The 27,047-nt window shown below is 41.3% G+C and overlaps 1 protein-coding gene across 2 annotated transcripts in view; it reads left to right on the plus strand.

The window, feature by feature from the left end:
• SFMBT1 (Scm like with four mbt domains 1) overlaps nt 1-27,047 on the plus strand; it is an 89,635-nt gene that overhangs the window by 31,670 nt on the left and 30,918 nt on the right. Inside the window, exons 1-3 of one of the 2 annotated variants that reach the window (XM_080386304.1) lie at nt 14,013-19,287; nt 20,138-20,308; nt 26,513-26,607. In XM_080386304.1, the coding sequence (XP_080242430.1) occupies nt 20,281-20,308; nt 26,513-26,607 (123 nt within the window). In that variant the 5' untranslated portion in view covers nt 14,013-19,287; nt 20,138-20,280. Of the gene's footprint in view, nt 1-14,012; nt 19,288-20,137; nt 20,309-26,512; nt 26,608-27,047 lie in introns of those variants that run through there. The other variant, XM_080386303.1, reaches the window with a different exon arrangement.

Raw genomic sequence — 27,047 nt, forward strand, 5'->3', positions numbered from 1 at the left:
AGTAAAAATTTTCATTTAACACAAGAAGCTGAAGTATGTTTCTCCTCTTGACAGGTTTTTGGGTTTTTTTCCCTTGGAACCAGCATAGTTACTGTCAGATATAAGTTCACTTTAGTTTCGGAGGTACCAGACTGTGCTATAGTGTAAACACAGCTGCTGTCGAGTAAAATAGCTTCAGTCTTCTCTAAAGTATGCAAGTTCAGTGTTAGTGCAATAATAGATGCTTATTTTATTAACTGTTAGTCTGCCTGTCGGCTTTCTTGGCAAACTAAAACGATGAAGTACACCATATGCCCGGCCTTCCATTAATTGATAAAGGATGCACGTGGAGAGTACTGCTGTAGCTTAACTGCATCTTCTCGTCACCCAAAGGAATGAATAGAGGGATTCCTTTCTCAGATTGTAATATGGAAAGAGTACTCATAATGATGTGCAAGCCACATTATTTATGCTGGTTAAGTTAGTTTATATAATATGCCTGAATGTTCGGTACAGTTGCAGGTACTTTAAACACCAGCATAGATAAGGTCATGTCAGGTTCAGCACTGAATGGGAAACTGGTCAGGAGCAATTAATGAAGTACTAGTGAATGCTGATAGGCATAACCCTCCAAGTGTTTGTCAGTAAAAAAAGAGGAAGAAGAGGTAAGCATCATATATGTATAGAACTTCTCATTTATTTATTTGTTGTTGCTGTATGAGTGCTTGTGTTTCCCATGGATCTTTTCCCAATTGATAAGTTTTCTTTACTTTTTAGCTTATCAAGGACAGCTTATCTAATATACAAGTTAAATGCATAATGATACAACTTAGTTGATAAATGCAAACTCCTGCATGGCTGTGCTTGTTTCACATGATGTGGGCATAGTGGTTCTCTCATCAGAACCAGCCCTAAGGAGATTCCTTCCATAAGTGGATGTCTCCCATTTCTACAAGTTCTTGGATTAAAAAGTAAAAGTGCACAGTGGAATTTTATCGTTATAAGAACTTAAATATAATTTAACTAAAACAGCTCAACTTTGCGTGTGTGACTGTACAATGATTGAATATGTAGAGCTTGTTAAATACCAACATTTAACATATTTAACAAGACTGACTTCCCGTGCACTGGTTGTGAACTGTTTTTTTTGATTTTGAAGACTGTGGTGTGTCAATCTCCTAAAGCTATCTGTAACAGTACTGATGTTCTCTTCAGTCCACCACCTATAATTGGTAGAGCTAGTGGGTGGGAAGGAAGAGGGGGAAGACCGCTGCTAGGTGGCAGTGAGAAGTTGCTCAACATACACTCTGGCAGGTGGAAAGCGTTGCTGCTGAGACCAAACAATTAGAAGGGGGAAAAAAAGGTTTCAGGGCTTCCTGAACATTATGTGGGACTGGTGCTTACCGAAATCAGTCATTGCTGGAAGTGCAGTTAACCTGAAGGTATGATTCAGGCTGCTGTTTTGCACTTCAGAACTTAATAAAAGCAACTGTGTAGCTCGTCCAATTGCATTGATCGGCGAAGTCAGTCTGACTAAGTGTATACTGCCTGCCCATGGCTTCTCTTGCCATGATGCAGGGAGAGATGTACAAAATGCGGGTGCTTGCAGGACACTGCCGGTCTGCTGTAGTGCTCGGTGGCAACCACCTGAAAACTGCTTAGTGGCTGCAGAACAAGCTCGTGTTGAAGTCTCTGCTGCACATCCCTTCTCAGCAAAACCAGGGGCACTGAGCTATGTGCCATGCTGCTTCAGGTGCTGGTATTGCAAGTAAGTTCCTGGTTAAGAACTTTTGGGAGTTCATGCAAATGAAGAAAGCAAACATTTTGTTACTCCGCGCTCTGTAGTTACTGGCCTATGCTTAAGTATTTCTCATGACTCCATCAGAATGGAGCCTTTGTTCCATCGTACTGTACCATGCAAAACAGGTGTTATTGCCGTAACAGATCGCAGAATCGATGCACATTGTATGAAAGCCAGGATGATGTGTCACTAAAAGGTTTATAAATAACTGAAGTTATGAAATCTCATTCATCTTTGCTGCTAGAATTGAGCGCTGTACCTGACTGGGAAGATGAAGGGAGTAGTGGTTTCTTATAAATCTCATAAACAGGGATTTTTAGCCTAGACACAGTCTCCTGTCCAGCTTTGCTTCGTGATTTTGCTCCAGTTTAGTGTGTGGTACGGATGAATGAGTAGATGTGGAGCTGCCTTTCTGGGAGCAGTGCAGTCTTATTCTGGTTTAGTTATGTATGGAACTGTAGCCAAGTTGTGCAGAATGCTCTCAAGTCTTTTAAAAACAGTCTAAAAGCAAACACCTTTTTGAGATGCTTTTCTTCATTCCATGTTGAGGCTGAGCTCTGAGGAGCTGTCATTCTTAAGGAAAGCCTGACCTTTTCTTCCAGGCTCCTCCCCTTCCTGTAACATCAGAGATTGTCATAGCACACACTGAGGCAAGAACTTATTTGGACATTAGCTGTTAGCACTTTGGTTATGGCTTGCGTGTTTGTGGAGGCATGGTGCAGGTGAAAGATTTTTCATGGTGCACACCCGGGTCGGGATGATGTCCACTCTTACTTCACTGAATCCAGATACAGAGGTGAACAAAGCAGTTACTGAGTCTCTACCCTGATTGTGTCGGGGCAGTTTGAGTCAGAAGCATGAGACAGCTCTGCAATTTTGCTGCCCTTTATGCGCTGATATTCTAAAGTCTCCGTTTCACCTTCATCTGAAAGTGAGTGCTAGACTGAAATAGGAGAAAAGGACAGCTCTGAAAAATTTACATTTATTTCAGTGTTCTCTCTCATGCCGATTTCTAAGAGGCAGACTCCCTCTCCTGTTCTTTTCCTGTTTTCTCCACTTCAGAAGCTGTCCTTTTTGAGTGCCAGTGCTCGAGAGCTGAAAGCATGAATCGTGCTGAGCCACGTCCCCAGCCTCGTGGGTTGCCCTAAGCCAGCATAAAGCCACGATGCGTACAACCAATTTGGGCCAGGAACAGCCAGTAGATTTTATTTTTTTTTCTTCTCAGTAACTGAATTTTATCACAGTCGCTGACATACTAATGAACCAACTTGTAATTAACGTCAATGAAAATTTTACTCGGTTGTTATTTAAATAATGCAGTAATCTCAGTAGCAGCATGTGTAGGGTTTTGTACCATCATGTAGTAAAGACAAGAGTGTGGAAAGTTAAAGATATTACAGTAAAAACCATTCAAAGCTGATGGTTTAGGAGGCTGTGAGAAATATTTACAGTGTTTGTTGTAGTAATGAATGCTGTAGAGTTCATGGATGCAAGAAATAAGCTCTTTGGGATGTTGGTCTCGGAGCCTTTTTTCACATTGCAGAGGTAGTGATGGATTTGTTTGGCTGAAGTGAAGAAAAGCTGCTACATAAGGAACTGGGTGGGTGGACCTGGGGGTGGCTATTGTGTGGGGAAGAGCAGGAGTTTTTTTGTTTGCTCTTTGTTTTTGTGAGGAGTTTCACAGAATGAAATGTATAGGCAACCTTATTTGATTTTATTCTTTCCCTACATACTTTAGATCTAGGAAGTGTTCACTCTCACCCTGAAGTGCCAGTACATGGGCCTTGTAGGGCAGGAATTTTAAATGTAGAAGAGATCTGCTACAGCAGTGTGTTGTAGGTCAGTAAAATAAATTACCAAGTCTTTTGCCTAAAGCGTTCAATTTGCTTGGTCCCCAACTCCTTCATGGAAATCTCTGGAGCAACTAGTTTATGTTTATAAGAGAAAATTTTGTTTCTGAAGCAACTGAATATTTTCTAGGTGCTTATTCTTTCTTTTGCTTTTTGTTTCTGTGATCTGTAAGACAACATTGCAGTGTTTGCTTTTACTGACCCCTGTTTTCCCTCTTCCTTCTCTGTCTCCCCCTCTCCCCAGTTTTGTGTACACCATGGGAGAGAGCCTAACACCCTGTCCTCCTTGAGGCTTTTCTCATCAAATTTAAGCTTTCAGGCATGATGCTTCTTTCAATATATATGATATAATACTTCTGTGGTCGGGGAATTGGGTGGTGCTAAAAATGCTCTTTTTCTTGTCTGAGGAATATTCTGGTATTCCCACTTTTGAATCTGAGCAGCACTAAGGATGAAACGATGCTCTTTCCAAAGCAGTAGTCATTCTCCACAATCAAAAATGTTGAAAAAGTAACTAGTACCACTAAATGAGCACATGCAGAAGAGAATGTTTGAAATCCCGTGGTCTGGCAAGAAAAACTGCTCAGAATCGGCCTTGCTCAAGATTTCAAAGTAAGGTTTGAACAAGAAAAGCTCCCGATCTCCCTTGCCCGTTATGCCTTTGCAGCGTATGAGGTGCAAATGTATGTTTTTTTATGTTCTGGCCTTCAGTACTGCATTGCTCTGCAAGGCTGCAAGAGCACCGTTTGTGGTCTTTTTAAAAAAAACTAATGTGCTTGCTTAGTAATACCAGGTCCAGAGCTTTGTGGAGTGGTCTCACAGGTATAACTTTAGCCTTCCAGTTTGTGAATACATCATTTCAACCTGCTTGGTACAAGCCCGTTCTTTGTGGGGTCCTCCACAAGTTGGTCCTCTTTCTCCTTTGGAAATCCTTGCTGCAATGTGAAGGCTGGTTTCCTGTGATGTCTGATCCTCTGTACCTCTGCGGCACCGTTTTCCTCTCCTTCCCATTTTGACAGCTTGCATTTTAGGGAGCTACAAGTTATAATCTTGTTTTGCTTGACAGGTGAGGAGCCTTGATGCAGTTCACTGCCACCATAACCTTACTGTGGCTCATCAGTGTCTTCACATTTGCCTTCTTGCCTTGAGCACTTAGACCTTGTAAAAAATAACCTGTCCTTCTACGGCAAAGCTTCCTTTACTTTCACTCCAAGAATTTAAATTAATATGACTCTGGGAATTTGTGGACACTTCTTAAAGTGCAAGGTGCCATTTTTCTGTGGAAAAGAAATAGCTTGCACAGACTGTGTATACACAAAGCTATGAAATAAGTTCTGCAAAATTAAAATTCAGGTGGGGGTTATGCAGATCGCCTTATTTGAATATTTAAATCTTCGGTAGCTTTTTGATGACTGCTTTATCATTGTTTTCCATATATATGCAATGATGCTCATTTACAGCCTTCCCCAATCAGTTATACAGCAAATACCACTGCTATAAATAAAATGTCATTTGCAGGAGACAGAGTTTTGTAAGTTAAATGAGGAAGAAATATTCTCTTTGAAGAAATGTTAGCTGTGATCAGTTGGTCAGGATTCTCTCTACAGGATTATTAAAAGGAATGGTTGAAATGTGCATTCTCCCTTCCCCTTCTTCCCTGATACTGATAAAGGAGTACTTTGGTTTTTTGGGTAGTGGTTCAGAAGGATTGTCCGAAAGAAGAAGAAAGTCTGTGGATGTTGTGTCGCGTTGTGGCTCAGTCAATGTAGTGGTTTGCTCCCAAAAAGCAGCAGTGCTGCTTGTCACTGCCCTCGGCCGTGCAGTCACACCCTCCTCTCTGCCGTGGCTGCTGTCTTAATCCTGCAGTCAGCAGCTTCTTCTCTTCAATGGAAAACTAATAGCTGTTTGGGGTTTTTTTCCTCATTTGTTTCTTGGTCAAATCATGCTTTGGCTTGTTCAGTGCTTCTGCACTGTCTACTAAATAATTCAGGTATTTCTGTCTGGTTATTCAGTATCACTGGCTTTGCTGTTAGCATTTGAGCAGTGTCAGTAAACTTGTATTTGTCACCATTGGGGAAAATATACTTATTCTTGCTGTTACAATCTGAAGCCCCAGTAGTATCTGACAGATACACCACATTAGCAGCTCATACAGCTGCACATCAGACCATTGAGGTGCTTCTGATCCTGGTTCCACCATGGGCTTTCCTGCACCTGCAGGGAAACTGTGGAACCTCATCTGCAGCTTTGTAGTTTCTCATGTGGGAGTGCCAAGTTCTGCGCTGGGCTTGTTAATCTTGTTGAAACAATGTTAAGGTAACTTCGATTAGATTAGTTTGAGGTGATTATACTCAAGACTTCCTACTTCTGCAGGGACCATGATGTTTCAACAGTGACACCGTCTTTGGAAGATACAGAGCAGCTCAGGTCAGAGTGCATCTCATGGTAGCAGCACTGTAGGTGTTTAAGATTGCACAGGAAACGTATGAAACCAGTTGGGGGTCAAAGGAAAGATCTGACTGCCAGGGGCAAACTGCAGAGGGCTTTTTTGGAATTGTTGGCAGAAGTTAGGATGTAGGATAACCTGTCCTCAACACTCTTTTTGTTAAGGGATCTTTAAGGATGCATTGTAGGAAGTTGAATTTTGCCTCATCTAGGATTTCTGACTTGGGGTGGCAATTTTTACTCAGATAGTTGCACCGGAAAGTGAGTATATTTAACAAAAGCCGAATTAGAAGTTCTTATATTCACATTTGGAGACTTGAGCAAAGGGATGTAGCCTTTGAGATACATTCCCCATTGGCTCCCATTCGTGGTAGGTTTGTGGGTTTGTGTTTGACTTCCCCTCTGTTTTAAGGTGGTAATTCACAGTTACATTTTTCCTTTTAAATTAGGGAATGCCTGTGAGCCGGAAATCGTGGTAGTCCTGTCAAGGTTTAACTTTTGAATGGTATACAGGTAGCATGCACTGAATTGATGCTTGAGCTGGTCTACCAGGGGGAAGGTGAGGAGAACATGCCCTTATGGAAGAAGTGAAACTGCAGATATTTGTCTGTGCTACTGGTGTTTCTGTACTGTGCTAGTAGTGGACTTTGTGAAGTGTGGGTCAGTGGCAGGTTGCAGGAGATGCAAAGAGGAGGAGGGGGGGTGTCCTTACTGCTCCTTGGCCACGAGCTGACTTGGTGCAGGGCACTGGGTGCTCTTCTTGTGGGGAACTGTTAGCAGGGGAAGGGGACGCCTTCACGTTCAGCTGCTACAAATGTCCGCACAATTCTGTGATGTTGGATGCTCTTTCTCCTTGTGTGGTACCGTCATGAAATCAGTGACGCTGCAGATGAGGCAGCATGCGCTTTGCTGGGCCCCGGGGAGGAGCAGCCGTGGCTGGAAGGAGGAGTGGAGGTGCAGCCCCCGCTTGGAGCGGTCCTGCAGGGGTAGGGGCACACGCTGGCTCCCAGGAGCAGTGGGGAGAGGGCAGTGCGGAGCGGGGCTGGCTGTTGCAGATGTTGGGATAGCGCTGGCACCTGCCGTCTGCAGTGCTATTTGGTAACGTTCCAGTGCTTCTGCGGTAATGAGACATTGCCTTTCACAGTAATGAAACAGTGAGATTAAGCTATGAAAATAAAAACATGAGGCAGAGGAGTTCTGAAATGGTACTGTACTCTGAAACGTGGTTTTGTGAAGAAAATGGCACGACAGGCCTGGAGTCGTGACTCTTTAAGGTTTGTCGTCTCATTAATTCTTGGGTTTCAACTGAAATGAAAAACTGCTTAGTATCCCTGAGATCAAGGCCTGAGCGCTGCTGGTGGTGATGATGAGCTAGCTTTGATGATGAGCATGATGAGCATGTTACATGGGTGTTGGGTGTGGCTGTCACTTTTTAAAATCCTCCTTCTGTCTATCGCTTCCCAAATGTATTGGCTCCAGCACTTGAATTCTCATGGTAGGTTGAGGCTTACTTCTTGGTAGCAGGTAGCAGAGTCCTTGATAGGGAAAATGATAAAATGATACGCTGTTTCACTTGCCAAAGACAACACCTGCAGCCACAGGCTTTCCCCATTTTATTTCCCAGTTACCTGACTTGTGCTGGCTACCCAGGAGTAAGTTAATTTCTTCATAAGGAAAATTCCTGAGTTCTCAATCTGTTTTGATCCAATTCACTGTGTTGTGATGAGTGCTTTTGATAAACCTGTGTCCTATTTGCTTCTGCACCTTTCATTTGCAATTTTTTTTTTTAAATGCTACTTGTTAAATTAGGTTTTCTCTCTGTTGGACAGCAGTTTGATTCACAGTTGCGTGTATGTTTATAGACTATATGTTCAGCTATCATTAGTGTGCATAAAACCACATACAGATTCTTTGTTAAGCTTTTTTTAAAATTTAATTTATTTCAAACTTGAATTATTTAAGTTGAAATTATATGGTATGAAAACTACAGACTTTGAAACCAGGTATTTTCCATCTTAATTTTCACTCCCGCCTGCCATTGATAATTTGACTAACAGGGGTTAGTTGTTTGTTCAGGGTAGAAAGTCTGACTCTCCATGTCTGTAAAGAAGTATGAATGAGATACCACTCCCTTTGTTGTCCCCTAGTACCAGTGCCAACATTTTAAAAGTAGGAACCTAAGGTTAGACCAGCAAGTCTATTTTTAAACCCAGATCTCTAGGAGATTGGCTATAATTTCACACGTGCACTGAAGAGCACCAGCTGAGCTGGAGGTGTATTGGAGTTCTGCTTGCTCTAGGAAAATGGGATCTGTCACTCGATGTTAATGTGTTGATAAATAAGTTTAGTTCCTAACCTTTAAACTTCTATATTGGTGGGGTAGAAAGTGTCCTTGTTGGGAATAAATGTCCTTGGTGTTAAGATGGGCTTTGTTGTGGATCTCAGATGTTTGGAGGTGGTGTGAGCCCTCACTGTCTGATGGAGTTGGAGCTTGTCCTGTGGTTGTGTTGGCACTGAAGGGATAGTTACCCTTTCTGTGTCTAGTTTGGTTTAGGAGCTCTTCTGCGAAATGTATGTAATATGTTACCTTTTTCTGTACCATGTACTATTTCAATGACATGACAAAGGAAGAAAACAAGTAGGAGTGTGCTTTTACATATTAAAAGCATTTTATACGATTGACTTTTTTAAAAATGTCGTATTTGCAAAGTACCTTCCTTCCCCCTCAGCATCTTATCCTTTAATTGTTGTATTGTCTGCAGTAGTGACATCAATTAGGTGGTTCACTGGAACAGGAGTTCAAAAAAGGATTTGGAAGATAGTGCGAGTTTTTTTACCTTTACATAACTTAACTTAAGCCAAGTTAAGTGTCCTACTCAGATTTTAGTCAAAAACTTTCCTGTAACATGTGCACAGAATAGGTGTCGGCAAAGAGGACTTGTTCGAATAAATCAAGCCTCATATTGGCATTATGGAGCTATTTATTGTAAATTCATTCAGACTGCATTGACCTTCATACTTTTATCTGCAGGACCAACATCCTTCATGCATTGAGATTAGTTTCCAAATCTGCAGATTTCCCCAGTCATTGTCATGTTTCAGGCACTTAGAGAGGAATTTGTATCTTTGTTAATTGCCTAAAATATATCTGCAGTGAACGTACTTTTTGGTTTAAACCACTTTTCTCTCACATATTGGATAGCTGAGTATTGTATCCTTAATTATGTTCATCCGTTGATGCTCTGTGTTCTACCACTTAGCAGTGGAAGTGCTCTTCCTTGAGACCATGGAGAGGATGTGATTTTTTTCTTTTGGTGCTAATAGGTGTTAAGTGCTTATGCTGTCTGCTTTGCCACCTATAGCTCTCCACAGGTTGCTCTCTCGGGCTCTGTACTGCAGATCTCAAATCTTGGCATTGGCTCAGAGTTGCCCCTTGAACAGTATCTGAGCGAGTTCTGTGCATTTTTGTTTCAAGCCAGGAGAATGAGAGGGGTGGTGACTGACAAGAAGTTTAGTCATTTCACTTAAAAAGTCTAAACCAGGATACTGTACCCATTTATGTAATGTAGTTAGTGTGGGGAAGCTGAGAAACCAGATACTTCGTAGTGCTGTTTGGGGTGGTGTACATTTCACTTAAAGGCTGCTCAGACCAAGTTTAAAGGGTCGCATAATCTGATGGCTGTTACATTGCTGCTGGCAGTTTAACTCTTGCGTACCACTTTCTGTTGGACAGCCATCTATAATGTCATGTGGGATTCAGGAGTAGAGATAGGAGTGAATTTTCTTTCCATTTGAGCGCTCTATTTTATCTCAGCATGAATTATACTACATGTTACTGGCAGAATATCTACTTGTTCATGCTGCCTGTCTTCATAGAGGGGATAAGAAGGTGCCGAGCTGTTGTCTGGGACTTAAGAGCAGCAGGAACTTCACATTCTTCTTTCATCTTCTTATCCACTTGTAACTTTAGGCAATTGTATTTGTGCTATAGGATACGTAATAAAAAGTCAACAATGAAAGCAGAGCAGTCTGTTCTGTCTGGTTTCATTATTTGGCCAATAACCCCCAATATTCTTGTAGTCTGTATGCTGTAGAAAGTAAATGGAGAAGGCAGAATAACACTGGAGATCTTACATTTTAAAAACAAAACCAAACTTGAATCACTTGGCAAAAAAACCCTTAACATCTTAATCACTTGGCAAAAAAAACCCAACGTCTTAAACGTTGAAGAATCAAACTAAGTAATTCTTAATAGCTTCTATTTGCAACCAGTTATAAATACAAAGCAGCTTTTTGGGACACCCTGTTGTGCGTTATTCCCCTGTCAAGTAAATGCCCTGGCTGTCTGGTGGCATCTGAATTAGCTGGAAATGGAGCTGTGACTTTTACATTCTCACCTGGACTTAACGTGTGGTCTCATGGAAATTGCTTTACCATCTGGGTAGCACAGCATAGGTTGTAAAGACAGATCTTGTAATTTGTTGAGCAGAACCTGAGTGTTTCAACATCTATTAACCAGGCTTTCCAGGTTTTGGTGTGTTATGTGTATAGTCAGGCATATCCAGGTGGTAAGTCAAATCCTGGAAGCAACTGAAGTTCAAGCCGGAGTTGGCATTGGAAAACTGGCATAAATTGGCATAATCTCAATGAAGGAAGATCAACACCACATATTGTATCAGCAGAATTCTGTTAAATAGTTTCTATGACATACAAGTAACTCTAATGAAAAAAGATTGAGTTAAAGATACGAGCACTGGTCCTGTTTTGTGACAGAATGGATTCTCCTTTTCTCTGGTAAATATTTTTATGCTAATAAAAATGCACATTCACAGACAAAATGTCCATGTTTTCAAGGCAGAAAAGATGCCGGGCTGTAACCTTTCAGTCTGCCGTGAGGATTTTGTTTATTTGTCTGTGTAATACAGCAACTTGCTGTATTTAAGCTGATGTGAGGGGCTCTGACATAAGTTTGCTCGCAAGGCAAGCTGTGGGCACGGGCTGTGTGCTGGGCAGGTGATGGGGGAGCCCCGTGGCTGTCCTGCAGCTGGCTGTGTTGGCCCAACTGCCTCTGTCCCTGCTGCAGGCTGGGCAGCTGCAAATGTGTTTCCTCTGCTGCAGGCAGGGTCAGGGCTCTGCTAGAGGGACCAGGAGTGCAGCTGGGGTGCTGCTATGTAAGTGTGTTATACAGATACCTGCCTGAGTCGTGAAGGTGGCTCTGCAGGAAGAACCAATGATTTAGAAGTCTGTAAATAACTTTGGGGTTGGCTGGTTCAGCGCAGAGTCATGTGTGCTGCTGTTCTGCCCATGGGCATTGGGTAAACCCTGGGCACGGAGGCCTTTTTTTTTTTTAATAAACCTTGGAATAAAGACCCCCGCGTTTATTATTGCGATGGACTGCAGTGGTGCAGGCTGGCTAACCTCCCCTGCAGAGGTGCTTGCAGTCCTGTAGTTACTTTCATTTGGAAGGTGTGAAGGATGCTCTGGAGCCACATGACTTACTGTAAGCCTGGGTTGCTGTTTATAGTTGCATTCTGGATTCTCCACAACAGATCCTTTGGCCCTTTTGTGTTTTCTCAGAATTTCTTTGGAGGTGTAAGAACATAAGGTGTGTTCTTTAAATGCAGTTCTCTTGAGGAGTCTCTGTGTTGCTGTTGCAATGGGAGGGATGAACAACTTGGAGTTCTCTTCTGCTGAAGCAGGTTTAATGGAAGTAGCAGGGAAGTGGGAGAGTGGAACTGTTACGAGTACTAGTCTGTAAGCAAAGATTGCGGTGCAGGTATGATAGAGAAATACAGTAAGTTTTAGTAAGTAATCCAACTCTCATGATACTAGTTCCTATTTGCATTCATAATACATATATAATCTACATGCTCAATGGGTTTTGTTCCCAGAGGCCATACAGGAGCTGTTCAGATAAGAACAATCAAGCATGCTCTTGGTAGGCAAAAAGATGAAAGGGATTGCAGGAGTCCTGTGCTGTGTCTCCGGGAAAGCTTCCTTTGCAAGGAGCCCGAGTCAAGTGTTAAGACAAACACAACTTTTGTCCTTGCAAGGACAAAGCCCAAATAAGTTGACAAGAGTAGAGATGTGGTAGAGAGACAGCAGCAGGGTTGAAACTTTAGAAATTTTGACCACTTGTGATGAAATAACAAATTTCTCATGAAGGATAGTTGGTTGTTGGTCACTACTGCTGTCCCTGGGCAGAACGTAATTAGGTAAGGTGAAGTCTGCAACTGGAGCTGCTGAAGAAGGGTTGGTCACCAGGACGGCACCTATGGCCTCTTACAAAAGAACAAAATCATATGATCTGACTGTAAGAGGTTAGAGATGTGGTAGTGGCAGGTGGTACTCAGAATAGATTTGGTTACAGTTGGTCAAGCATCTGCAAAAGATGTGGAAACATAACTGCCCCATTTATTTATTTAATATAGGAATAACATGGAAATATTTTGCTTTTGTTTTGGAGCACCCAATACGCTATCAAGGTGGCCTAAAGAAAGGCTTGGGAATCATACCCACAGTAAAGGGTGGTTTGATGTTCTATCTTTGATAAATCCTTACCGAAGCAAGCAAATAAACTTCTGTTTACAGACTCATTGTTCCGTATGTGTGTGTAAAAAAATAATGCTTTAAAGAACACCAAGTCAGCCAAAGGTTTCTGTTCTCCATGTTGGACAGATTAATTCCTTCAGCAGCTTTGACTTTAACGAAATTGGCAGTAGAAGCATCAAACTTTATTTTGCCTGTCTGTAGTCTATGTTCTGGACCTTACAGGGCTGCCTTGGAAAGATTTGGAGCGTGCTAACGGTGCTGAGACAAGGCCTCTGTGGCAGGTAGTTTTCTTCCCTGCAGAAGCAAATGAAATTGGTTTTTTGCTTGTCACAGAACAGCAATTAAAATTCCAGCGTAAATTGGAGATTGAGAAGTCTTCCACTTCATCTTTTGTTTGTGGAGGGTCAGATACAAGGAAGGGATATTGTGAAATACTTACTTTGCTTATACAACTGAAAGATATAAAATACCTTACGTGTTTATACAACTGAAAGTTAGGAAACATTTTAAGTGTTGTCCAGGCTTCCAACTGTTAGTGACTAAGTAAGAGAAGACAAAATTGTAAGAGGTGCCTTAAAAGCCTATTTTGAATCTAAAAGGCTTGGAGAACCAGAACGGGCATGAACTGTGGTACTCTGGAGACCTTTTCTTGGAGTAGGACTTCTGTCAAGGGCTCCAGTAGGGGTAATAACAGGGGGATGGGGCAAGAGGAAGGGGTGTAGAAGTAGGTATGTATAATACTTTGTTTCCCAAGAAAATTTTTTTAGTACCCTTTCTGATGGCTGTGTATTGGCCTTCTAGTGCCGTGGGTATGGAAGAACAGTTAATGGGTGCTTAGAGAAGCATTGATGTGCTTGTTGAATCATAAAACGCAAGAATCATACTCCATGTGGCAGATGAGACAGAGGCTGGTTTTGTGGGTACCCTGCTCTTGCACGGTGTGAATGGATTTTAAAAAGCCTTCGAGTGCGGGAGAGGAGAGCGAGCACAGTATTGGTGACTGCACGTTCCTGCAGCATGCAGCTTTGTGGAGTTCTGATGAGTTGCTTATCCAGATGTAGCAGAAGCGATCATCAGACATTTGCTGATCTGTCAGTTCCTTACCATCGCAGATATTAAAGATTTGTTACACCGAATGCTGTTCTGAATATCTGTTTGCTTTTGTCTCTCTCAGTCCTGATTTCAAGGGTGAGATTTTTTTCAAAGGAAGCAAATACCTGCTGGTGTGCCCTGATGGAGATAGTTGCTGATTTGCTATGGCAGGTAATCAGCTGTATCTGTCCACTGAGTTGGCAGCAGTGCCAAGCCAGAGCCCCTGACATTTTTCTCCAAAAGGATGTGGCTGTTCTAAGGAAATGTGCTAACCCTGTGTGGCGGGTTACAAAGGAGTGAATGAAACTTTCACTGAATAGCTTGAAAGTTAATTTTCTCCAGTGCTGTTGATTTTGGTTCTGGCTGAGAAATTTGCTTACTTAGGTATCTTACTTTTTTTGTGCTGTAGATACTAAGCAAGGGTATTCCAAACTACCGTGATACAAAACTCACCAGTATGCCTGTAATGGATTTCATAGATATGTTTATGAGGAATCAAGTACTAACTAGACCTAAAAAAAAGTTGGCTCCTCCTACCCAAATAGTTTATTATGTTGGGTTCTGTTTGTGCTGTAGTTTGTTTGGTTTTTTTTTTAAATAAATTCTAGTGAAAGTTAAAATAACTCAAGTTGTCATCCTAGGTGGTCCTTTCAAATTTTTTACTTTCTTTTATCAATGAAGGGTTGGCAGATACTCAGTCAGGCCAGGTAGAGTTTCTTTGTCCTTGGAGAGGATGTAAATGTGTTTTCCAAAGGCCTGATGTTCTCCACCTGGCGTATCTCCTAAGGTAAAGGGCCCCGCGTAACTGCATTTCAGCTAGCTTAGACCAGGTTATAGGTTGATAAGGGATGTGGCCTGCAAGTGCCCAGTTGCATACAAATTTGATTGAAACATGCTCCCCTTCTCCCCTGGAGCCACTGTCTCATCTTCTTGTAGCAAAAGGGTAGCTGATGCCTATGTTCATGATTGACTATAGTGGTGTTAGATCAGGAAAAAGGTTAAAAAAACCCTTAAAGCTGTCTTTCACAAGCTGTGGAAATTGCTTATTTCTACAGTAATAATAAAAGCAGAAGGCAAGCGAGCATCTGGAACTGACCACGGGTTGTAACCACAGTTGCATGTGGCAGCGTAAGAAATAAGACTTGAGAGTCTGTGCCCCTGTATTTCAGAGCTCTCTCCATTGCAGGGGCAGGATTGGGCCCACCAGCCCGTAGTGTTGGTGCAGAGTCTTTTTTTTTTTTTTCTGAAATACCAGCAAGACTCTCCACTGCAAACACTGGACCTAATTAGAAGATGCACTGTACACAGCACAGTTCATGCCATGGCTGAGTCCTACGACAAAGAATGTGTTATAAAAGTCTTTACATTAAGTACATGTGCCATCTCCCCTCACAGGGACCACATAATTAGTGTTTCCTTGATGTGAAAAAGCACAGGTATGTGTGTGAATGGGCATAGGGACCAGGAGGACATTCACCCCCTCTCCTGCCGCCTCCAGGCTGTGGTCCAAGAAAAACAGAAAGAACCTTTACCTTTCCTTGTTGTATTAGCAGTAGATTTATGTTGATACTCAGTAGCAGAGTTGTACGTCTCAGGTGCTGAAGAACCCCTTCCCTGCTCTGACAGACCTCTGCAACGGGTTTTCTGCCTGCCTGCGTGGAGTGCAGCTCTGTATGGTAGACACAGGGTTTGAAATAGATTTTACTGGATGCCTTCGCATGAAGGAATTTGCTGAAACCTTATCCTTTCTGTAGCTTCTTCCCCAGTCCATAGGGGTGTCTCCTGTCCCCGTTGTCTCATGTGCCTTTGTTTTAAAATAATATTAAGCCTCAGACACCAGCTGATTTACTTTAATTCAACATCCAACTTATGTCTGATTTCTTTTCATATTCAAGTGAGCCATCTGGCTTTAATGAACTGTAACTGTTTTTAATGCTGCCTCCAGTTGCTAACATCTGAATATTTCATGTGCTGAAAGGACGTTTGAAATGCAGAAGTGAGTCTGAAGAGTCCAAAGTATTTCCAAATCAGCTCTGTTCCAGGAGCACTTGTGCTCCCCTCCCCTCGAGATTTATCAAAAGATAATCTTTGGGGTGCCAGACTGTAAGCATCAGCCATGGCGGGTGCTAATTACAAGTACTCTCAATTTTGTGTACATAAAACACCAGAGCGGCTTATGAAATCCTGAATAACTACCCAACTTGACTTGGGCAGAATATCAATCAACTTCAACAGGAGCTGCCAGTATTTGGCATCTTTTAAATGAACAGCCTCTGTGGTGTTTGGTTTTGGGTTGTGGTTTTTTGTGGTTAGTTGGGGGGGGGGGTTGAGGGGGAAGGGTGTGCGACTTAAATATTTCCATGTTACAAAAAAAGATCAAGTTCATTTTGCATCACTTAGTATAGTTATAGACATTAATTGAGAGTTGGATCCCATAAACTGAAAATATCTTAATTGCAATTAAATTCTGAGGGTACTTTGCCAGGGCTACACTAATAGAAGCCCATGGAATATGCCCAGATTTGTTGGACTGCGTGCTTCTCTCGTTTTTCACGGCGTTGCCCTTGTTTTGGCTTAGCATTGTGACAGCTGATAGACTTATGGTAGACCGCTAACCAAGAAATGTTTTGGTTAATGATTAAAAAGTATTTTGTTGGTTAGTTCTTCGCTGTGTGCCCAGTGCTGTGCGGGTTGCCAGTGACATCCTCTTCCAGCATTACCTCATAAAGGGTAGAATGCAGGGAGAGTGTCAGCCTGCCTGCAGGAGGAGCCTTCGGAAGGGGTAGGTTGGAACGTGCGGTTGCAGTAGCTTGCCCTGCTTTGTCCTGAGAGCGTGGAGGAGGTACGTAAGGGACCAGTCGAGACTGACAGAGATTGGTACCTGGGCTTAATTTCTCAGTCATTTTCGCACAGAGACAGAACTGAATTGGGAGTTAACTTGTGACCTTGTAGCTATATGCTGAGCATGGTCTTTCTGAGCTGGAGGGGAGTAGGTTAGAAGCAGTATAGCAGAAATTGGCAGCTGAGTTCCCTTCCAGATGCATTCCTGAAGCGATAATGAATAAAACAGTATTAATATCGTCTACACAGTAGATTTTTGTGGCATTAAGCTACCGTTCAACAGGAGATTTTAACAATACCTATTGTTACTCTTAAAATTTTTATTCTCACGTGTAATGAAATCTTTTAAAGTTGGCTGTATTTTTGATGGTACTTGAGAACTTCCTACACTACAGAGCACTGTTAGTGGATATTTCTTTAATTGTGTTCAAATTTCCTGTTTTATTTGTGTGTGAGTGCAGCTACAAGTGTTGTGTGCAGGAGATTCCAGCCAGGTTTTGCAATGCTTTGCACTGCAGTTCCCTAAAATTCAAGGACTGTAGCTCAGTCTCGGTACAACTTTGGCATCTCACTTTCAGTTGAAGGGTACCGTGAGTTTGGTTTGACTTGTGCGATATTGCCAGCTAGCGAGCCTGGATGCTCCACACACATGCTCAGGACATTTGCAGCCTGCCACACAGCATTTTACACTTGCCATGGAAATCCTCCACAAAATGGAATTATGGTACTTTGAGAAGGTTTGGGACTTCCCTTCCCCCCCACCCCCCTTTTTTTTTCTTTCCAAGTTTTCTGTATCTAAATGGCAGAGGCATTTCTTGATCAACTTGCTTTGCTTGGAGACCGTGGGACCCTAAAGATAGCGCTATCAGCAGGAGCAGTGACGCTGCCCGTTCTGGTCCCAGCCGTGGGTGTCTGCCCAGTCCATGTGCCTGGCACTACGGGAGCTGCCTTCCACCAAGGAGCTGGGCAGGCAAGCCGGCAGAAACAGTTGCTCTCCTCCCTAAATTTCCCTGTAATAGAACTGCCCCTTCGAAATATTTCTATTTTTAACAAACAGATTTTCAAAGGGAAGAACGGTTAGAATTTTTCAGACCAGCTGTAGTTCGCAAGTTGCCTATTTGAATGATAGTACAAATGCAACTGCAGCCTGCATAAAGCTGCTTACAGTCTCCTTGCGGTTGTGGTGGGATGGAAGATGCTCTTTCAGAGAGAGAAGGGCTTAACAGTGTCTTAGTTTTGTAGCCAGCCCAGTTATACCTTCAGAAGTGAAATCATGATTGCATCTTTAGAAGCAGCATCATAGTGGAAAACCTCTCTTTTGTGATACTCATTTTGCAGTAAGATTTTTGTGTTTCCATCTGCTAGGCAACTGGCATTTCTTACGCATTTGTCCATGCTATAGTAGAAAAAAAGACCACTTAAAATGGATTAGTTTCTTTAACCTTAATAAAATAATTTTTAAAAAAAGAACCCTCCTGCAAAACCATTCTTAAGAGTTATTGGGTGGTCTCAATAAACATTGTGGGTATACAAAACTCAAAAAAATTTAAAACTTTTCAAATGTGTAGAGCTTTCCTGTTTTAAACCGTAGTTATTAAAAATGTGTTTAGGTGGGGAGTGCAGCCTGTGTTTTTTAAAACCTGATTTTTAGTCCTCTACGTTATTTCTGGTATCTTGCTTAAACAGAAAAAACAGGTGCTTCCCAGATGTTCAATAAGAATGCAAAGGGTATTTGAAGATTATCCTTTTTTTACAAGAATTTTTAAGCCAATAATCTTGTTTTCAGGGCCCTCTCATGCCCCATCTCACTGATTTATATAAAGTTGTCAGTCAAAGTTTGATACTAATAAGGAAATATGTAACCTAGGCTTTTATTTGCTGTACAACTTTGCTTTAGTGGAGAATTTTGTAAGGGAAAAATACTTGCAGTGCATTGCCAGTGCAGTGAACTAGTGGACTTGCTTTAGACCTGTTCTTCCATGGTTTCTACCATTAATAACGAAATGATAATTTAATTGCATGTAGAAATAGGTTTGAAAATTATGGCTTCTTATCTCAGAATGTTTAGGTGTGTATTTCTGCTCACTTCTTTTATTGTTTTGTGGTTTTTTATTTTATTTGGGTTTTAACCTGGTAAGTTAAAAAAAGTTATTTTCCATTGATACACATTGGGGCAGGAATACCTTTGGCTTGCACAACCATGAAACACCGTGTGCACATGCGTCATGTAGTAAACTGGTGTGAAAAGCAGCCAGTTTCAGTGCATTGTTTTTCACCTGTGCCATTCTCAAACATTCTGCAGGGCGATAGTTTCTGGTTTGCGGTAGCAGAAGAAGACATTAAATGGTTCAGCCATCTACATTTGTACAGCCTCTGTATTTATAGGTTGGATTTGTCAAGACAGACTGCAAAATTTTCTTGTCGTGCTGTCTCCAAAACAATTTGAGGCTCTATTGGCAAAGAAGAGTATTATGAGAGTAGAGAGGGGCTGTCCCCCTCGGCAATGAAAGTGATTCTTAAGAAATTGGGTGGACAGAAGGGCTATGTGTCACAGGTAGGCTGGAGTTCTGTCACTTGGGGTATTTTTTTATCATACCACAGGATCATAATTTTAATGTGATGTAATTAAGAGCAGCCGTCTGCTGCTGTACAGGACTGCTTCTCCTTGAAGAACCATTGACATGGGTGAAATCAGCAAAGACATCTTTTAAGTATACAGAATGACAGGTGACTGTACCTGCATTGAATATCTTAAAATACGTTTTACCGGCTAGTGTACAGTAAAATGAACTGGTGTAAAAACGAAATAAAGTTTTATAAGACTTTCAAAATATTATAAAATTAAATTAAAATAACATTAAATAAAATTAAAATTAAAATATCTTAATTGTATCTTGGTATACAGAGTATGAATTGGTTTTTTCCACTTACTATCAATGTTGTCTCCTATATAAATGAGGTACTGTGTCATATAACAGTTTCATTGGTGTCTTCAAGTCCTATTAATGTGATGAAGTGATGGCTCTTTGGTTGAACTGTTAAGAATCTGGGAAGTTTAAAATTTATGTGTACATTTAAACTTCTAGCTGTTCAAGACCAGAGTGGCAAATTGCCTGAAGGCTTGTGGAGAGCAAATGGCTGAAGTATTAGAAATCCACAGCCTAAGCAGACCTTTGTCATTTCTTTGCCAGTATCAGTTTGGCTTTCTTGACTCTAGACATTTTCGTTGGTCCAGGTGACAAAGGAGCTGGATTCTTGTTTTGTCTGTTTCCTAAGCTGTGACTTGATTAGTTCCCTGCTTCTTTAGCCTTGTGAAGGGTTGAAGGAACTTTTTGAGGGGGGTAGATGTGTTGGGGGGCTGTTGAAAGTCAGCTTTATAATTAATTGACTGATTTAGGAAATTACTTTTTCTTCGGTCTGTAGATGAGGGGTATGGAATAGCTAAACATACATAAACACAGTGAGATGCCCTTGTATGCTTTAAGGTTTTTGGCTTATTGCTGGACTAACTTTTTTAACGTGTATTAAAAGTAGTTAAAAATCCAATAAGGATTTTCTTAACAGTTGTTCCTTTCAGGTTTTTTTCAGGATCCCTTCTTGAATGTTCTGGCTGCCAGTAGAATTGAAGGCGGGAGGCAACTCATGACCACCAAACCGTGACAGCCTCGGATTCCCCTGCTTCTTCTGGCTGCTTGAAATAGCCACTGGGCTACTGTGGAGATGAATGGAGAACAGCAGTATGATGCAGGTAATACTCTGGCTGAGCTCCCTGGATAATGATTCTCAAAAAAATTGGCAAGCAAGATGGAACAAAGATGGGCACAGTGAATGTTTCACAGTGCATATGTCTGGTGCTGTGTACCGTATACAGGGAGAAACTCAAATTTCAATGACTGTAGGTTAGATGCTGGCTGTGGGGCTTCTGTTTGTTATTGCTCTATTTCAAAAGCAGGGTGTATCCCTGGCTTAAAGGAGGGCAAAATCTGACCCACCTTAGTAGTTGTGTTTAAGAAGCTGTGTCTTTCCTCTTCAAGGTACCACTATGAAAATCTCAGTGGCTTTAACACTACTATTTTAAGGCATTTACCTGTCATAGTGGTTAATATTATCTTGTTCTGTCCTTGTGTTCATCTTCTAAAAAGTCAGATAACCCAAGTTGTTTGCTGCTACTGTAATCTGTCCTGTTTTTCTGATGTGCCTTGGTATGCTCACTTTGATAGGCTTGGAATATGAACTCCTAACCTGTTGCAGAGTGGTATATTATGATAAATTAGCTCAGAGTTTGGTTCACCTTGAAACACCAGGCTGGGGAAGAGCGTTGGTCTGGGATGGCTGAGGATACTAGCAGCTTTCTGAAAGAGTTCTGGGATTTCTACACTCTCACGGGGGTAGGACCATCCATATTTCTGACTTGCCTGCTGTGGTTTGTTCCTTCTCCATGGCAAGGTCCCTACCTATAGTGTTGGTACAGTTAATATCAAATAAATTCTAATTTGTAGCTACCAGTGTAAACAATTGGATTAAGATTTTATCTGAGTATTACTTCCCTTTGGTACTTGTCCAACAAGCAGCTCTTCTCATAAGACAATTCACTATTGGTAGTTTTTGTACCTTTACTTTATGGATGTCTAATTGCTGTCAGTGTTACTGAAGAAATGTTAAACATGATTTTAATCTACAGTGCGTTTAGCAGAATGCTATCATCTGCTTTATGATGCTGAAATGTGCTTTTTGATTATTAATTATAGCTGATCAGTGAAGTTGTTGTCACAGTTATATCCTCAAATAAGCGAGAAAAAGCAGCTTGCGCAAGTATGCAGAATGTCTCCAGGCCCATGCAAATACTCTTTCCTCTGCTAGTGGAAACTGCTAACTTCTGTCGTGTAGTGTAAGAAAGAGAAAAGGCTTTGAGTGACAAAGAACAGTAGGGAGATGTATATGTGGTCAGTGGTGGGGTGTTTACAGGCTGATAGCATATCCCCCTGTACCAAAACCTTTATTAACATTTTTCCATCTTCCTCAAAAAGGATCAGAGGTCACACAGTCCTCTCTATGTGCTTTTAGAATAGCTAGGAAGGGTTTGATACTGTCTTGAAATTACTCAACAGCTATTTTCCTGAACATCCTTTTTGTGCGTGGTTTGAGTACAGGTGGCTGTGAAAAGCAAACAGTAACTGCAGAGAGCTTTACTTGCTGAATTTGAAGATGGTTTCCAGCAAATGCTACCCACGTAAGCATAAAGCACGTTGGTTTTGTTGTGCCCTCTAATATTGTTTCCTGAAGTGCTTTCAGCTAGACCAGTCCAAACTACTACTGGAACATTTCCTTTCAGAGTCTGACTGGGGTAATTTTTTTTTTTTCTGCTTTATGATTTTTAGCAGGTTTTGGAGATTCCCCTCTGTCTTTTTGGTTTTTAGATACAGGCTCTCTGTCTACGAGAACCTACACAGAGGTCAAGGTTGTTGGTTGTCAGGCTCTCCTGCACTGCGAGGGGAAAAGACAACTTTCATTCTTGTCACAGTCTTTCTCAGCTGCTGAAATTCCAACCTGTCTTTATTTATTCATAGCCTTGCAGCTGGTAGAGATGGAAAAGATTAACTGTTATTAAAATCAGATTGAAATATATCTAAGTTTCAGGGTGAGAAACCTTTAGGTTAGCCTTAATTGAAGGTCTTGCAGACTTCAATATGATGTACTTAAATGTCCAATATGACAGTGTTCAACTAAATCACATTAAAGATGCATGAAAATTATTTGCAGTGAGAATTTAACTTGAATCCAAAGATCACAACAGTCTGATGTAGTCTTTCTCCGCTGCTGGTATTTTTAAGGGCCAGCGTCCTTAATATTTCACTACCTTCTTGTGTCCAAATGGTACAATTGGTACAACAAATGGTATTCCTTCTCTTCCTGATGGAGAGCAGCAGGACAGAATTCATGGTAAAATTCAGAAAGGAAGAGTCAGTGTTCACAATAATGCTAGTAGAAATAGTGATAAATGGGAAGTGATACACCTACCTAGGAAACTTCTAATATTTTTAAAGACCATTTTCTCACCTTCAGAGTGGATAAGCGTTCTCCACAGAACCTTTGTGTAGGACACTTCTCAGGATTTACTTGAGAAAATGTTAGCTTGATTTGAAAGCTTTACTGACAAAAAAGTTGTATGACAAGGCCACAGAGATGAGAATCGCATCTGGTTTCTTTTCCCACCTTTACCAAAGCTATGCTTTGCTGCTGAGCTAATGTCTAATAAAGAAAAATACGTCTCCGTGTAGTAGAAAGCTGAATTCATTTAGGAGTTGTAGCAATTAAGGATATGGGGAGAAAGAACAAACATATAGGTACACCCATACAGCATTAGATTAGTAAATTGTGCTTTAGGATTAAATGGATTAAATATTGTTTTGCTTGTTGTCATCCATCATATTAATTTTCAAGTTCTCTCACCAGTAGTGAGGATTTCTGGTGTAAATATCTGAGGTTTTATTAGAGTAATTTGAACTCGGACTGATCAGGACATTTAATACAGACATATGGCCCCTCAGGAATGTAGCTTATTAAACTGGTCCTCTGTGTATCCTGGGATCTGCTAACCTGCAAGGACGGTGCTGTGCAATAGCATCTTGCAAAAAATACCAACAGACTAGATCAAAGGCTTGATTTAAACAGGGCCTGCTCTGCTGTAAGTGTCCTGCCGATAAAACCTGAAAAGCGATTGTATTCTGACTCAGATTTCCAGCTAGCATGAGCCTTACCAGAGGGATGGTCCTTCGCCATACTCTTGGAGTATTTCTGCATTCAGATGTCAAAAAATATGTATTTGATTTCTGAGATTTTTCATGGTCTATGTAGTCCTACTATATGCCACAATTAAAAAACTAATTTACTGCTGTCACTATGAAATCTCATACAGCATTTTTGCTTGGAGCTTTATTCAAGTGAGCTTTTCATGTTCCACATTGATTCACTAAGTGCTGCACTAAATAACCTGGAATGTTGTGGCAGGGCTGTGTATGAGAAGCAGCAGAAAATGTGTTAAATCCTATAGCTAAGCGCAGCCCTCAGCTGTGGCAGCCTCTGAAAGGGAGGAAAGCACCTGAACTCCCCAGCTCTGCGTGCTCAGTGGTTGAAGTGCGAGGCTACTCACCTAGTCTCATTTAATTATAAAACCTTAGTAAAATTTAGATGCAAGCAGAGCTGAACTCCTAGGAATGAACAGAACAGCCAACGTTCTGGGTGTTTTTTTAATAAATCTTAAAAAAAAATCCCTCTGACTCAATGAAACTCTTAAAATAAAGCAGGAAGAGTATTAAATTTGCAGTGAGTGTTGGACAGGAATTTGTGAAATTTTGTTGTGTGCTTTTTTATTTTTCTTTATTTTCCCTTCCCCTATGAAAAATGAGTTGCAAGAGAGTTTCTGGGTGTGCCGGTGAGATTGGGGCAATGTACAGCGGAAAGGAATCTGAGCCTTTCTCGCTGCAGCGCAGACCTGGGAGGAAACAAGCTCTTTTGGATAAAAAAAACACGCAGGCTGCAGAGACCATGGATGAGGTGGTAACTCTGATCCAGTTGGGAAATGGTTTTAACCGTAGTTAGAGCAAAAGGTAGCTGGAGCCGCATGCAAACTGGCTTTCTCTGGAGCTCTTGTAGCAATTAGGTGGCAACATAAGTTACTAATTGACCCTTTCAGTGTGTTAAGTGACCTGTGCCTCATTTAAGGAGCTTAACTGCCCCTTAGACAGTTATCTGATGATAACGGTTATTGAAGACTTGGTGCTGCAAGCGGTTTGGTAAAGAGCAGGGCTGGAAAGCCTCAAGGTCCATGTAGCAGTCCCAGGTCGAGCCACTTGGCTTTCAAACTTGTTAAAAAAGCACAGAGCAGTTGTGTTGCTTTATGTTTCCCTTCAAACAGGAATGCATTAGACGTTGCAAGCGGTGGGTTTTTTGCATACAAAAATGTTTTTTTGGAGTTGGGTGGAAGCGGGATTGTTGGTGCTGTTGAGCAGCTGGGAGCTTTTCAGTGGGAAAGGATGAGCTGCCTTTCTCTAGGTGGGAGAAAAATCCAAGTTAGCTCTTGGTTTTGACTGACCATTGGTGTGCTCGAGCTGACGTTTCTTCCCACTTGGGTTCTGGAGCAGTGAACTTAAGCATTTTTATGGTTATATTAAAATAAGATGATGGTTTTATGAGTTAAGAAATTTTAATCTACTTTAACAACATTTTGCAATGAAATTATATTTTTCTTAGAATGACTTGCAGCCAAAGCTTTGATCAGCTCCACCCACATTTGCAAACAGCTGTGGTGTGTGCCTTAACCTTTTTACTCCCTGAAAAATTTTTAAAATAAAATTAGTTACTTCTGTCCTTCTCCAGGTTATTTGTTTAGTAAATTAAAAATTATTCCCTAAAAGTGGTGGTGATATTCAAGCTCTGATTTTTTTTGAGCTCTGAGGCTTATGTAGGGCCAGTATAACCAACTGTGTTTAAAACACCAAAATGAAATTGGGTTTGGGAGAGTTAAGAGCTGCCTTTAAAACAGGTAATGTGGTCAGCAAACAAAAGCTAATTGAATATACATTTCTAAATTTGGGGAAATGATAATTCCTAGAATTACAATGAAAAGTCAAGAACGAGCTTAACAATCAGTTTGACAATAAAATAAACCTACTTTGCACTCAAGACTTGAAGCGTTTTTTAAACGGTTTAACAGTTTAACGTAGCTCAGACTTTTTGGCAAATATTTGCCCCTCTCTATTTGAGGACTAAGAACCGTTGTGGAGCATACTTAGCAGGTTGTCAGCATGTCCACGGGGGTCTGATAAGGGCATGTAATAGTACTTCACTGGTTTCTTTGGACATGTAATGTTTCCTACATAAGGTACTACTCCTTGAAACAGCAGTTACCACCTGTCCTAAGAAAGGCTGAGTGTGTAGGAAATGCTGGTGTCCTGTAACATTTGCTGAGCTCTCCCCATGCTTGCGATACACAGAGATTTCTGTTTTTAAATATAAACAACGTATCAGGTTTCCTGCACTGAGAGATGGAAATCTCCAGTGTTCATTCATGAAGACAACAGTGGTGCAGACGGTAGAACCAGTCTGAAAGTGAAAATGAAAAGTTTTACTTTTCTGTCATGTCACTGCCATCCCGTTGTGCAGCCGAACCTGAAGCTGTAGTTTGTGTGTTGAGGTTAAAAATACTGTTTACGTGAGGTGGGACCCTCCCTGGTCATGTCACACTCTGCCTGTAGAAAACATACAACGTGGCTGCATGCTGAACTAAATAGGGGACCTGAAATCCAATCTGTGTTTGTTGTAGCGTATTTTCAGCAGAGCAGGTTAGGTGTTGGAGAAAATGGGAATAGGGAAGGAGCGGGGCAGTGAGCCAAGAACTGAAGGGGACAGCGGGGCTGGGGGATTTCATCTGTGTCTTGAGCTTTTTTCTTTAGAACTACCCTGAATCCGTTTCTGTGTTTTTGGTGTTTTATAACACCTACATAAATACTATGCAACTTAAAAAAGAAGAGAGCCATATTTCAGTATTTATTTTTAGTCTTTCTTTTAAAACCTCTTATGATTGGTATTACTGTTTCCTGGATGGTGTTTAATTTGGTACACTGATGGTCTAGTGCACCAGATTGAGTCTCTTATTGATACAAATACAGAATTCTTCTGCCTATGTTCTCCTCTCACAAATTGTAAATAACTTGTGCTTAACCAAAATCCTCAGGATCTCACCCTTCTCCAGATCAGATCCAACTAAAGGTCTTCTTCACATACAAAGAAAGGCTAAATAGCATTGTCTGTGTGTTGAAACACGTAACTGAAATTCACTGCACACTTGTGTACTCAGTCATTTGGAATTGAGGCAGGTTTTGCTGTAGTTCTTAGTAGCCTAAAATTTAAGCCAAGAGGTTGCTAAATAGAAAGTGTTTGGCTTTTCTTCCAGATGCTGGTTCCAGTGTGGAAGAAATGGAATTCAATTGGGATGAGTATCTAGAAGACACAGGAGCAACTGCAGCCCCCCATGGATCTTTTAAACATGTGAGTAAGGGAGTGTGTGTTTACTTACCATCTCCCATGTTGGGTCTTTTTGATACACTGAATGTTTAATTTGTTTTGATACACTGAATGTTTCTTTGAATGAGTTGATGCTCTCAAATCTGGAGGACTAACTAGAATCATGTTTCCTAAAGAAAAATGAGGAATTTCACTCATCTTCCTCTCTGTATGTAGCACAGGGTAATCCCATTCGCAAGTGCTGAAAGTTGAGGGGCTCCTAGTCTTTTCTGCACCAGAAAATAAGCTTGATTTTTCTCATGAAGCCCAAACTGACCAGTCTATTTCTTCTTTTGGTGATTGCTGCTGGACAACTGCTATGGAGGAGCTACCTTCAGAAAGTTGGTGGCATAGTTCTTGAACAGCGGAATTCAAATGTGCTCTCAAAGAAGGTTTTAATGGTGGCTCTCAAGATGGCTAAGGAG

Source organism: Falco punctatus (assembly GCF_963210335.1).
Source record: "Falco punctatus genome assembly, chromosome: 4".
NCBI lineage: Eukaryota > Metazoa > Chordata > Aves > Falconiformes > Falconidae > Falco > Falco punctatus.